Source organism: Pituophis catenifer, unplaced genomic scaffold, assembly GCF_029215685.1.
Source record: "Pituophis catenifer annectens isolate HBS135680 unplaced genomic scaffold, rPitCat1.0.hap2 SCAF_1, whole genome shotgun sequence".
Classification (NCBI taxonomy): domain Eukaryota; kingdom Metazoa; phylum Chordata; class Lepidosauria; order Squamata; family Colubridae; genus Pituophis; species Pituophis catenifer.
This window is the reverse complement of record NW_027256881.1, coordinates 345,579,777-345,594,612: the sequence shown is the minus strand read 5'-3', so window position 1 is coordinate 345,594,612 and position 14,836 is coordinate 345,579,777. Positions and strand designations below refer to the sequence as shown.

The following is a 14,836-nucleotide window of genomic DNA, read 5'->3' as shown; positions in this document are numbered from 1 at the left end:
TCCCAGAATTCTCATGCTGGCTGGGAAATTCTGGGACTTGAAAATTGCTCCCTGGATATATCCACATAATGCAATTTTGAGCCACTTTCAACTTCCATGCTAACTGGGGAATTCTGGGAGTTGAAGTCCACATACCCAGAGAGCAGCTTTCAACTCCCAGAATTCTTAGGAACAGTCACGCTGGCTGGGGAATTCTGGGAGTGGACAATTGCTCCTTGGGTATATCCAGTGATGGGTTGCCCCCGGTTCGCACCGGTTCTATAGAACTGGTAGTAAAACCGTCAGGAGGCTCCGCCCACCGATCCCGATGTCATCAAAACACTTCTGCACTTGCACAGAAGAGCGCGTCTGCGCGAGGGAACCGCTACAAACCAGTAGTAAAGGTAACTAGATCCCATCCCTGGGTATATCCACATATTCCGAGAGCCACTTTCAAGTTCCATGCTAACTGGGGGACTCTGGGAGTTGTAGTCCATGCTTGAGAAAGGCATCCATATTGGAAAAGCACTAACTTTCTCCTCTCCCAGCCTCTAATACAGGCTAAATAATTTTTCTTAGGACTAAGTTCTGCTCCGTTACCTAAATATGTTGAAACTCTTATTCCTTTTAATAACTACTAGCCCCTAGTAATATTAAACCCAGCCAGCCTGTTGTAGCCGAAATAGGAGACTGGAATGGCCCTGAAGTGGACAAAAATTAACTAAGCCTTATAAAAAAATAACTTTATGGGGAAAAACACTTGAATCGGAGCCAGACGTCATTTGCGCGGAAGCGGGGAAAACAAAACAAAACCCAGACTGTCTTGCGGCTCATCCTCCATGGGTTTTTCAACTACAGGCAGTCCTCGACTTACGACGGTTCGTTTAGTGACCATCCAAAGTCACAACGGCACTGAAAAACAAGTCACTTACGACCCTTTTTCACACTGACGACCGTTGCGGCATCTCCGCGATCGCGGGATCAAAATTTAAGACGCCGGGGCCACCGGTTCGTATTTATGACGGTTTTAGTGTCCCAGGGTTACATGATCCCCTTTTCCCCGACAAGCAAAATCCACGGGGGATTCACTGAACTAGCGTGAGACTAACTCAATAACGGCAGTGATTTGTTTAACGACGGAGGCAAGAAACGTGGGTCCAAAAAATTGACTTATCACGGTTTCGCTTGGCGATGGAAATTTGGGGCGCCGTTGCGGTCATATGTCGAGGACTACCTGTCAGTCAGGACTACCGTCCGGAAAATCTTTTCTGGCTGGCAACAGCCCCCAGGATGGGCAATGAATGTCCAGCAATAGAAAAGGCGGCATCGTTTCGGAGACAGCCAGGGCTTCAGGCTGCTCTCCAGAGCCTCCGAGAGAGGAAGCTAATTTGATGTTCCAGTTTTGTACAGTCTTACGTCGTTCCAGGCCTCGAAAAATCTTTTTTAATGGACTCTGAATGGCTCAGAGTATTCCCCTGACTGGACGGGCTAAAAGCATCATAAACCAAAGCCAGGAGAAGGAGAGTGGAAATGTTTTCTTGGTGATAAGATGACGGAGTCTTGTCGGTTGAGCTGCAACTCGGTGCAACTCTCTAGAGACACAGCTTTGGGGTTTGTGGGTGGGATGGTGTAAGAGGAGAAAGCATCTTCCATCTTCCTCCTCATCACACCCCTCCCCCTCCCAGTGGTGGGATCCTACCGGTTTAGCAATCGGTTCGGTGATCGCACGCTTCGCCCAAATCGGTCTGAACCGGTAGAATCCCATCCCTCCCCCCCGCCAAAAAAAAAACAGGTGGTCTTTTGCCAAAGGAAGAGAATTCAGCTAGTTGTCAAATTTTGCTATACTATATGGGATGGAACCCCCTTGGAATGGTGTGGAACTAGGAATGGATTTCCAGAGAAAAAAATTGCAGACTACAGGAACCAGGAGCACCACTCCTGAGGACACGGACAAGCCTCCAAGTGGCCTCAACGACCCTCTAAAACAGGGTGTGGGGTGCTTAGGTAAGGCTCGCGGGGCCACCCTAGAAACAGTGAAGGACCGGCCCGTGATGCCTCTGCCAACGGAGCTCAAGAGGGCTGCGCGCGGCCCTCCCAGGCTCCGTTTTCAGCCGCGACGGCCTCCTGCAGCCCTCTGCCAGCAAAAACGGAGCTCCGTTTTCATTGGCAGAGGGCTGCAGGATGCCGTCGCAGCTGAAAACAGGGTCCGGGGAGGCCGCAAGAGGGGGCCCCCCCGTAGTCTGTTTTCCTTGGCAGAGAGCTAGCCAAACAAACTAACTTTCCCCTTTTGCATTTGAGCATGCAAGAAGGGACAGGAGAAAGAGAAAAGACGAAGAAAAAGAAGGGAAGATGGGACGAGAGCAAGGAAGGAAAAATCAGGCAAGAGGGGAGGGAGGGAGGGAGGGAGGGAGGAAGGAAGAATGTGAGGGAGGGTCTCAGGGAAGTTCTGCCCTAGCAATTGGGCACCACAGGTGCCCCCGACACAAGTGACATCGAGTTGGCCACGCCTACTTTAGTCACCACCCCCGTGGTCAAACACAACCCTGATGCGACCCTCAATGAACTCGAGCTTGACACCCCTGGTGTAAGAGGACAAAGCAACCCCCATCTTCCTCCTCCTCAGCCCTGGCCCCGAAAAACAGGAGGTCTTTTGCCAAAGGGAGAGAACTTAGCTAGTCCTGGACTTACAACCATTCCTATAGCAACCGTTCAAAGTTAAAACAGCACGGAAAACACCGATAAGTCACAAAAGTGACTGACAATTGTTTTTCACACTTAACGATTGTCGCGATATCCCCGCGTTCAAAATTTAGATGTTTGGCCCAGGGGTGGGTTCTAAAATTTTTTACTACTGGTTCTGTGGGCGTGGCTTATTTTTTGGGCATGGTTTGATGGTCATGTGACAATTCTTTAGGATTTATCAGAGGTACTGGTCTACCAGGCTTTTAACTGCTTGTAGAGCTGTACCAGTCTACCCATTTGTTTTTCGAGCGTCCTGGTCTACCCATTTGTTCTTGGAGTGTCCTGGTCTACCACCACACTGCCTTTTAACACTGATCAGCTGTAAGGCGGCCCTTTGAAGCCCCGCGGCAAGAGTTTAAACAGTTTTTTTCCTTCCAGCCGATCAGCTGGGACTCAGAGGCAGCAAAAAATTGGGGGTGGGGCCAAATAAAAGGTAAGAATAATGTGGGGGGGTGGGGGGGAGGGCCCAGCTCCCGAACAAAGAGAACCGGTTCAGTGACGTCACTGCTACCGGCTCGGCCGAACCGGGCCAAACCGGGAGGAACCCACCACTGGTTTGGCTGCCAGTTCATATTTATGACGATTGCCGCGTCCCGGTGTGTGTGTGTGTGTGCGTGCATGTGTGACGCGATCCTCCTTTTACAACCTTCTGACCAGCGCAAGCTGCCTCGCTTAGCAACGTTATGACTAAGTTGACAGCTGCAGTGATTTGCTTAACGACGGGGGCCAGGAAGCTCGCAAATTAGGGCAAAACTCAATGAAGAACTGCCTCGCTTAGCAACGGAAGTGTTGGGCACAATCGGAGTCGTAAAGTCGAGGACTGCAGCTAAACCCCAATCGAGTCCGAGACTTCCGTTGTTAAGCAAGACATTTGTTCAGTGAGTGTTTGCCCCGTTTTACGACTTTTCTTGGCACACTTGTTAAGGGGATCCCTGCAGTTGGAAGAGCCTGTAACTTGGTTGTTAAGTGAACCCGGCTTGACTTTGCCAGTTAGGTCGCAAAAAGGGGAAATCGCGTGACACTCCCCCGCCCCCGGGGTGTTGTGACCGTCATAAATCTGAACCAGTGGCCAAGCGTCTGTACACTGATCACGTGACCCTGGTAATGCTGAAAAGTTGTCACTGTGAAAAGCGGTCAGAAGTCTCCTTTCTCAATCCCGATGTAACTTTGAATGGTCACTAAATGAACCATTGTAAATCGAGGACTACAGTACCTGTATTCTTTCCATCCTCCCCCAGTGTTTTGTAAAATCGGTTTCCAAGCCTTGGCTTCCCCGGGGGGCATGTGTGTGTCTGATCCCCACCCTCTTCCTCCACCCCTGAATAAAATAGAATAAAATATCAGAGTTGGAAGGGACCTTGGAGGTCTTCTAGTCCAACCCCCTGCTTAGGCAGGAAACCCTATCCCATTTCAGACAAATGGTTGTCCAATCTCTTCTTAAAAAATTCCAGTGTTGGAGCACCCACAACTTCTGGAGGCAAGCAGTTCCACTGGTTAATTGTCCTCGCTACCCTGTTTCCCCGAAAATAAGACATCCTCCGATAATAAGCCCAATCGGGCTTTTGAGCGCATGTGCTAAAATAAACCTTTCCCCCCACCCTGAAAAATAAGCCTTCCCCAAAAATATTTAAACGCAGAGCTGGAAATCAGGTAAGACGGCAAGAGGAGCCCCATCTTGCTCCATGCACCCCAAAATAATAAGACCTCTTTGAAAACAAGGCCAAGCGCTTATTTCGCGGTTCAAAAAAATACAGAGTCTTATTTTTGGGGAAACACGGTATTAGGAAGCTTCTCCTTAATTCTAGGGTGCTTCTCTCCCTGATCAGTTTCCACCCGTTGTTTCTTGTCCTGACCTCAGGTGTTCTGGAGAATAGCTTGAACCCCCCCCCCTCTTCTTTGTGGAAGCCCCTCAAATATCAGAACACTGCTATCATGTCACCCCTAGTCCTTCTTTCCATCAGACTAGACACACCAAATTCCAGCAACTATTCTTTATATGTTTGAAGAACAGGTTGGACTGCCCTTTGTCAAGGGTAGGGCAGTGATGGCTAACCTTTTTGCTGTCGCGTGCCAAAAGCGGGGGGGAGCCCGGGGGGGGGTTGTGCTTGTGTGTGCCTACACCCGCAATTCAATGCGAGGACCCCCACGCATGTGTGCGCAACCCCCTGTGCTTTCCCCGCTTTTGGCACGCGATGGCACGGTAGGCCAGGTAGGCCCGTTTTTTTGCCCTCCCCAAGCTCCAGAGACTTTCTTGGAGCCTGGGGAGGGCAAAAACAGCCTTCCCCAACCTCCAGGGACCTTCCAGAGGCTGGAAACGGCCCATTTCCTGATAGGACAGGAAGGCCTGAAAATCAGCTGGCCTGTACGCACATGCGCACTGGAGCTGAGCTAGGGCAGTACCGGCAGTCCATCAAACCATAAAACCTGAGCCTCCAGTCCCCTGATCCTCTTTGTTGCTCTTCTCTGCAGTCTTTCTAGAGTCTCCACATCTTTTTTACATCGTGGCGACCAAAACTGGATGCCGTATTCCAAGCGTGGCCTTACCAAGGCCTTATAAAGTGGTATCATCACTTCACGTGATCTTGATTCTATCCCTCTGTTGATGCAGAATAAGATTTGGCAAATAGGTTTACGGGAGAGCAATGCAACCTTCTGCAACCGCATTCAGCCTGCTTGGAAGATCAATTTTCATAGCACGCTGACAGAGCTTGGAAGAACAATTTTAATGCAAAGGGAGGCCCACCCCCCTTCCCAGGAGAGGGAGAACGGCTCTAAGAACATTAAAGGGGGTGGGGTGGGGATGGGAGAATAATTTGCATCCTCTACTTCGAGGTCACGAGCAACTAGCTGGCCTCTTGCCCAGAAGATCCTTCTGGAAACAACAACAAAAAATAAAAAAACCCGAGCCTCCACGGAGCAGCCCTTGTGCTTCTTCTCCATCACTCACACCGAGACTCCCCGCAGGCAGCCGTGGTGACCGAGTGAATTTGGTTCCTGGATTTGCACAAGGAAGGACTCGCCGAGCGAGCCGGGTTGGCCCGACCTGCTCGGCCACCCAAAGAGAGAAGAGAAGCCAACCCTCCCCAGGAGTGAGAACTGGTCCAACTTGTGTTGTGTGCAAATGGAGACGCTAGAGATTTAACTGAAGTCTCTATGGCAGCATTTCTCAGATTCGGTAACTTTGAAAGGCCTGGACTTCAACTCCCAGAATTCAAGCTGGCTGGGGAATTCTGGGAGTTGAAGTCCAGGAGTCTTAAAGTCGAGAAACACTGCCGTAGAGACTTTGGATTCTCAATTGAGATTAGCGATTACTATTAAAGAAAAAAAACAGAATGACTTTAGTTTCTCCTTGGAAACCGCTTCTGGACTTTGTGCTCGAGGTGGGGAAAAAAATATATGAAACTTTGATTTCGGGGTTTACCGATGAGATAGGTTTGTGGTTATAGAAATGGCTAGTTTATACTATTATGTAAAAGTAAAAAGTTGAGGTTTGATGCTATTACCTTATTCTACGGCACCAAAGGGAGTTGAAAGTCAATGCCTTTTCTTTCTTTTTCTCCTTTTTCCTACGATTTCCCTTTCCCTATTTTCTTTTGTACTTTATATTATAAACTAACTAAAAAAAAAGAGAGGTTAGAGTCTCTCCAGAAGGAGGCAGCCTGGACCCACGGATATATTTGGGGCTCTATCTGCCATCAATTTCAGCAGGCACAAACCGTCCGTAAAAAGATTGTGAAATTTGGAGACATAAATATCTGGAGAACACGGTCTCGAGGTCTGTTGGGGGGTTGCTAGAGATCAAATATCCTGTTCAATTGTGGGCTTCTACGAACAACCCCGGTTGTCTTCTGCCCAGCCTGTGATCCACCACATCTGTTTATAGAGAGTCCTCGACTTACGACTATTTGTTTAACGACAGATCGAAGTCACAAACCAGCTCAGAAAAAGTGACTTAGGACCGTTCCTCAAAACTACAACCACTGCGGTCCATACGGTCGCAATTTGGGTGCCACCCTTGTATTTATGACAATTGTGGCATCTTAGTCCCGTGATCACAAGCTTCCAACCGGCAAAGTCAATTGGCGAAGCTAGATTCGCTTAAGGACCACATGATCTTGACGGGGAGATCAATTAACCGGTGGAACGACTTGCCTCCAGAACTTAATAAATAAAAATGGTTGTAAAATAGGATCTGGTCAGATGAGGACTCACTTAGTGACAGAAATCCCAATCCTAATTGCGTCATAAATCGAGGACTAGCTGTAGACCACACGGGCTTTCTTGGCTGTGCAGCACATAAAAATATGCACACACTGATCTTGATAAAGTGGCCCAGTCAAATTTGGAAACATCTTCAACAACCTCCTTCCCTGAAGTGTAGGAAGACCAAATTAAACAACCCTTGTCAAAATCAGACAGAACATGGCCTGGCATTCTCCATATGGAGGACAAAGGAGTAAGGTATGAGTAAGTAAAGATAAAGGTTTCCCTGTCAGTCATGTCCGACTTTAGGGGGCAATGTTCGTCTCCGTTTTTTGGCTGAGGAAGCTAGTGTTGTCTGAAGACAATTTCGGTGGTCATGCGGCCAGCTAAAGGCACACAGAACGCTGTTACTTTCCAACCGAAGAGGTACCTATTTATCTACTCGCCTTTGTACGAAGTGGTACCTATTTATCTACTTGCCTTTGCATGCTTTTGATCTGCTAGGTTGGGCAGGAGCTGGAGCAAGGAACGGGAGCTCACCCCATCATACGACGCTCAGGTCTCGAACCCGGAATGTCAGCTCTTTAGCTGACAAGGTCAGTGTCTTTACCCGCTGAGCCACCGCGCGCCCAGCAAATGAATATCATCTCAATGATGAGGGTATAATCGAAAAGCTAAAAAGAAAGATAAGGGGGATGTACAGTCAATCCCAGTCCAATTCTGGGAATTTTAGCTACGTTGTCCCTGGGATTGGTTTAAATACAGGTAGTCCTCGATTTACAACCGTTTGTTTAGTGACTGTTCAAAGTTACAACGGCACTGAAAAAAGGGACTTAAGATCATTTTTCACACAACCATTACAGCATCCCCATGGTCACGTGATTAAAATTCGGATGCCTGGCAACTGGCATGTACTTATGACGGTTGCAGTGTCCCAGGGTCATGTGATCCCTTTTTGTGACCTTCCGACAAGCCAAATTCACTTAACAACTGCAGTGATTTATTTAACAACTGTGGCACAATTGGCTGCAGCTGTCTTGATCAGCAACAGAAATTTTGGGTTCCCCTGTGGTCGCTAAGTCGAGGACTACCTGTTTTAGAATTTCTCGGCAAGGGAACTCCCCTGGCTTCTTTCCCCTCTGCGATACCCCGCTTACCTTGTAAACCGAACTTTGCAAATGTTACACTCGTACGGCTTCTCGCCAGTGTGGGTTCGAATATGGCGTGGGAGCTTGCCGGCTCCTTGGATCACTTTCTCGCAGATGGGACATTTCTGGAATGCTTTTGCGCGGATTTTCTTCTCCACCTTCTGAGACCAGGACGGATATTCGCCGCCCTCCTGGGAAGTGCTAAAATAATTCAAGTAATAATCCATGACTCCGTCGTCGTCCTTGCGGTCCTCGTCGGCCAGCTGTTGCCGTCCCACCGAATTGATCATTTGCTGCAGGAGCGCGCTAGCGGCCAAGCCGTCTACTTCTCGGGGGTCCTCCTCTCGCTCGGGTCCGCCGGAAGCAAACGCCGGAGAATCTCCCACCTCCTGCTGGTCCAACTGAATGCCCGCTGGTACGTCATCCTCCCCCAAGGACACCGGCAGGCTACGCCCACCGAATTGTCCATTTTGAGAAGCGGGGAACAAGGGTCCCTGGCCCGTCACCTCGTCCTCGTCCCACATGGCGTGCTTGGCATCGAGATCACAGTCGTTTGCCTTTGGTCTGTCACTGAGGGCGGCCTGCGAGTAGAACTCCATGCCGTTGCAATCCGGCTCTTCGTCCTCCTCTCGGCCACGGAAGGTGAGCCTCTGAAGGTCTCTCAAGTCTTGGTTGGTCCATGGAAAGTTGCCCTGTTGGCCATTGATGGGATTACTCTGGAAAAACTCCAGGTATTCTTTTGCTCGGAGATGGTTCCTTTGATCAATTTGATCTACTGTATCCATCTGGTCCGTTTTGGCCAGAATCTTCCGGTCCAGGAGATCCGTGCAGACGTCCCTCACCGCCTCGATCTCTAGCAGCTTGGCGGCGTTGAGGATCTCGCCGACGTTCGAAGTGCTGACGGTCAAAGTGGCGGTGTAGGCGAATTCCAGCAAGGCAGAGAGGGCGTCCGCATCCACAAAGTCAATCTCGTACACGTTCTGTTGGTCGACCACCAGCCCTGAGGTGAAGAGCTTCTTGAAGTATTGGCTGCAGGCCGCCAAGACTGAGCGATGGGTGGGGAACTCCTGCCCGTCCACCAGGATCACCACGTCGCAAAGCAGCCCGTTGTTCCTCTGCTCGTTCAGGCTGCTCAAGATGTCGCTGCTGTGGTCGGGAAAGGGGATTCCAATGGGGCCATCCACACCGCCCTCCATGCTGGCACCAGAGGGCTGTGAAGACAGAGGCAAGACGCATGTGGTCAATCAAGACACAGGGGTTCAGCAACGAGCGCTTTCCCTAACACTCAATTTCGTACAGCCACAAACAATTATTCCTGTCCGTACATGACAAGTCACTTGTGCCAGTTAGTTCCAGTTAACTGACTAACGCAAAAGTCTCCAAACTTGGGCACTTTAAGACTTGTGGACTTCAACTCCCAGAATTCCTCAGCCAGCCTTACTGGTTGGGGAATTCAGGGAGTTGAAGTCTACAAGTCCTAAAGTTTGGAGATGCCCTCGACTAAAGAAATAACCAGAAGGCCTTTCAATCTTTTATAGGCGACGGGGAGATGCTGCTTGGGGGCTTTTGCAAAATGGCTGCCGTGGTCTTTGTGGGCAAATTACGTGGTATTGCCGAGAAAACGGTTTTCTTTGTATTTTAGCTTGACTGATAGAAGAGAATATCTGAAGCTCAGGGTTGAACTGGGAGATCCCTGGTGCTCTCTGAGCTCTTATAGACGTTTCATCACCCAACTGGGTAATGTCATCAATGCTAGAAGGCAATGAGGTTTGTTATACTGTTTATATACTAGCAGTTTAACGGCCTAATCAAGGAATCATCAAGAACACTCCCACCAACACTGACCGGGTCAGCCACTAGTATATAAAATGAGAGTAAACCTCACTGCCTTCTAATACTGCTGATGTTACTTAGTTGGGTCATGAAACGTCTGCCAAGAAATTCAGCAAGCTCTGAGAGCGCCAAGGACCACCCCCACCCCACCCCCGTCATAGTGTTTTAACTTCATTATAACTACAGTGCTCACTCCTGTAGGGTCTGGGTAGCTTACAAATACAAAACAATGAGAAAACACACACAACCAGAGGTGGGATTCTACCGGTTCGGGCGAATTGGTAGCTCCGATGATCAGCTGGGAGTGAACCAGTTCGCTCCGACGATCAGGTGGGCCCCCCCCGCCCCTGCGCTTTGCTGACCTATTTCCTCTCAGCTGATTCGCGTGGCAGAGCGGACTGCCGCGCCTCACCTGTGTTACTCCCCAGCAATAACGTGGAAGTTAAGTTTTCGTAAAACTGCGCACGCGAAGCGCGCGAACACCAAACCGGTTGTTAACTCGGCAGGATCCCACCGCTGCACACAACCTCTCTGAGTTAAATTGTCCTTATCTCTAGGGGACGCTGTTTCCAGAGACTGGAGCGTCGCCACAGAGAAGGCCTGGTCCCAAAAAACAACAAGGTCCAAATTTTGATCACGCGACCACGGGGGTGCTGCAAAGTGTGAAAAAGGGTCACAAGTCACTTCTTTCAGTGCTGCCGTAACTTCCAACGGTCACTAAATGAACTGTCGTAAGTCCAGAACTCCCTTTACTTTATTCTGGGATCACCGAGGTAAAACCCAACTTTTCGAGCGTGGATTGTGCAGGCGTGAAGCTCCACAATGTTTCTTCCTTGCATTTAGTACACAAACCACACCTGTGTTTGTTGTTGTGTGGCTAAACAACCACCCTGGTGTATTGAAAAGCAAGTTTCCCGACAGGAAAGGCGGCCTCTCCACTCCCCACGTTGCTAATGTCGGAACATAGATCGGCAAACTCTGATTAAGCCAAACCACAGTTTATGGACTGCAATTCCACCCAGGATGCTGCAGAAACCACAACATAACCCACCAATCAGTCAGCTGCTTGAAAAAGGAGCCCCTCCCATAATAATTACATTGTAAGCAATCAGGCTCAACAACTCATGACGCTAGTCCTCATGTTCTTGTTCGTATGTTACTAGAGCGAAATTGCTCTGATGACAGCCCCAATCGGGACGAGGATTTCTGTTGCTAAGCAAGGCGGGTAGTTCAAGTGAGTTCTGTTCCAATTTGGGGACCTCGTTTTGCGACAGGGCTGTTAAGCCAACCGCTGCCGTCGTTAACCGAATCACACGGTTGTTAGGAACACACTGTCGCTAAATGAATGGCTGCAAGTCAAGGACTACCTCTACTGAGGAAAAATGAACAAGGGATATAAGCGGTCCTCGACTTACGACCACAAATGAGTCCTAAGCAACATAGCGAAGTGAGCTTTGCCCTCTTTTACGACCTTTCTTCCAGTTGTTAAGTGAATCGTTTGCAGATGTTAAGTTCGCGACACGGTCGTTAAACGAATCCGGCTTCCCTCACTGACTTTGCTTGTCAGAAGGCCGCCAAAGTAGATTACGTGACCCCGGGATATTGCGACCGTCATAAATACACACCAGTTGCCAAGCTTCTGAATTTGGATCACGTGATGCTGCAACTTGGCCCGGCTGAGGAATTCTGGGAGTTGAAGTCCACGAGGGTTAAAAGTTGCCAAGTTGGGAAACCCCTGGGGTAAGTTAGTAGAATGATGATCCATGGATCACCTCAATTCTTTTCTAAGGATCTCTTCGCATGGCTGGTCAGGATTCCTTTTGACCACAGGCTCGATCGCCATGCTGAGGAGACCATAGGCAGACCTCGACGTACAACATTTCAGCCCAAAATTTCTGTCGTTAAGCGAGACAGTTGTTAAGTGAGTTTTGGCTCATTTTACGACCTTTCTTGTCACAGCTGTTTAGTGACTCACTACAGCTGTTAAGTTAGTGTTAAATGAATCTATTGATTCTATTCTATTCTATTCTATTCTATTCTATTCTATTCTATTCTATTCTATTCCATTCCATTCCATTCCATTCCATATCCTCTATTCTATTCTATTCTATTCTATTCTATTCTATTCTATTCTATTCCATTCCATTCCATATCCTCTATTCTATTCTATTCTATTCTATTCTATTCTATTCTATTCTATACTATTCTATTCTATTCTATTCTATTCTATTCTATTCTATTCTATTCTATTCCATTCCATTCCATTCCATTCCATTCCATTCCATTCCATATCCTCTATTCTATTCTATTCTATTCTATTCTATTCTATTCTATTCTATTCTATTCTATTCTATTCTATTCATTGAATCTATTGAGCAGGGGGCTGGACTAGAAGACCTCCAAGGTCCCTTCCAGCTCCAATCTAATTCTAACTCTAATTCTGGCTTCTCCATTGACTTTGCTTGTCAGAAGGTCGCAAGAGGAGATCACCTGCCCACCCCCCCACCCCCCCGCGGTACACTACAACCGTCATAAACATGAACCAGTGGCCAAGCATCTGAATTTTGATCCCATGACCAGGGGGACACTGGCTACAGTTGTTAAGCGTGACAAAGGGTCCTAAGCTACCTTTTCTCAGTGCCCGTTGTAACTCTGAACGGTCACAAAACGAGCTGTTGTAAGTCAAGGACTATCTGTCCCATTCCAGACAAGGGTGTTGTCCGGTCTCTTCTTGAAAAACCTCCAGCGACGGATCTCCCACAACAAAAAAGAGCCTGAGTGGCATAGGAGGCTAATGCCTCCTACTAAGGCAGCGTTTAACATCCAGCTGCCTGCAATTACTGCGAGTTCAATTCTCACCAGGCTCAAGGTTGACTCAGCCTTCCATCCTTTCTAAGGTGGGTAAAATGAGGACCCAGTTTGTGGGGGCAATAAGCTGACTTTGTATAAATATACAAAAAAGAATGAAGGCTATTGCTTAACGCGTTGTAAGCCGCCTTGAGTCTCCGGAGAAGGGCGGCACATATATATATATATATATATATATATATATATATATATATATATATATATATATATATGTAGGTCTTTGGTTATTCGGGTCTTTTCCCACGTAAAATTGGAAGTGTCTTGGCGACGTTTCGAAGTCGAAACGTCGCCAAGACACTTCCAATTTTACGTGGGAAAAGACCCGAATAACCAAAGACCTACATACAAACACCCGCGAAAACCTGAGAAAACATATATATATATATATGTCTATGTAAGTTTTCACGGGTATATATGTGTGTATAGTTAATATTTCGGGTTTCTTCCTGTGTAATTGTGGATATATATATGTCTATGTAAGTTTTCACGGGTATATATGTGTGTATAGTTAATATTTCGGGTTTCTTCCCGTGTAATTGTGGATATATCCCTAAAAGGGTAGAAGCAACGTTTCGACAGAATCTCATCTGCCATCATCAGGCTTATGTTATAGATAGATAGATAGATAGATAGATAGATAGATAGATAGATAGATAGAGATATCAATATCAATATATCAATATATCAATATATCTATATCTATATCCATATCCATATCTAGATAGATAGATAGATAGATAGATAGATAGATAGATAGATAGATAGATAGATAGATAGATAGATAGATAGATATAGATATAGATATAGATATAGATATATAAAGCCATTCACTTCGGAGTGTCCGATCTCCTCCTTGCCTAGATGGGGGTGGACACTCCCTGCCAAAAGATTCACACACGCACCAAAAAAACCCCCAAAACCCTCTCAGAGACCCTCAAACGTCCAGCCTGAATCTTAGATCTCGAAGGGCAGCATCCTTATTCCTTTCTGATTTTCACAAAGATTGTTTAATCCCCATTTTTTCTCCAAGGGGGGCGTTATTGGTTAAACAAACCAACCAACAAAAAACAGGGGTGACTATCTTAGTTCTCGTCTTCTCAACACCCCAAGAGGGGAGGCCGAGGCACAAACCGGCTCCTGAATTTTGCCAGCCCAGGCGGTAGGCACAGGGGCTTGGAAGCCCCACCTTCCCCTCCCCACCCACCCGGAATGCGATCCGACATCTGTCGGATACTTACAATTTGAAACGGGTGGCATCTTGTGATCGGTGGGGTGGGGGGAACCATTCGTGCGTGGTGCGAGGATTAAACGACAAGGGGTCACGGGACGGGGGTGGGAAAATGGGCCGTTTGGTGTGCAATTTGCACGCCCTCTCGATGCGTGACTGCAGGGCGAAGGCAACGACTGAACCCCTTTTGATGGGAAAGGGCCTGTTTCGTTGCATTTGACACAAAAAAGCCATCCAGGCCAAGGTCAGTGCCTCCCCCCAAAAAGAGGAAGGGGTGTGTGTGTGGGGGTGTCCACCTATTCTCCAAAGCGCCAGAAGGCAGGACAAGAAGCAACGGATGGACACTAATCAAGGAGAGAAGCAACCTGGAATTAAGGAGAAACTGCCTGACCATGGGGACAATTCACCAGTGGAACAGCTTGCCACTAGACGTTGTGGGTGGTTGAATACTGGAGGTTTTTAAGAAGAGATTGGATAGCCACTTGTGTGAAATGGGAAACGGTCTCCTGCTTGAGAAGGGGGATGGACTAGAAGACCTCCAAAGTCCCTTCCAAGTGTTCATCTATTCTAGATTCTGTTGTATATCCTATTCTGTTTCCTATCCTATCCTGTCTATCCTATTCTAGAGTATATTCTCTGTTCTGTTCTGTTTGATTCTATATTCTAGTCTAGTCCAGTCCAATCTATTCTCTATTTTATAGTATATTATATTCTATATTCTATACTCTTTTCCACTCCACCGCACCCCACTCCATTCTATATTTTATAGACTATAGCCGTGATGGCGAACCTTTGGCACACGGGCCACAGGTGGCACGGGGAGCCATATTGGTTG

The 14,836-nt window shown here is 47.7% G+C and overlaps 1 protein-coding gene across 1 annotated transcript in view; it reads right to left on the bottom strand.

The window, feature by feature from the left end:
* ZBTB7A (zinc finger and BTB domain containing 7A) overlaps nt 1-14,836 on the bottom strand; it is an 85,867-nt gene that overhangs the window by 14,854 nt on the left and 56,177 nt on the right. Inside the window, exon 2 of the mRNA XM_070944688.1 lies at nt 8,082-9,283. Coding sequence (XP_070800789.1) covers nt 8,082-9,268 — 1,187 coding nt within the window. The 5' untranslated portion in view covers nt 9,269-9,283. The remainder of the gene's footprint in view (nt 1-8,081; nt 9,284-14,836) is intronic.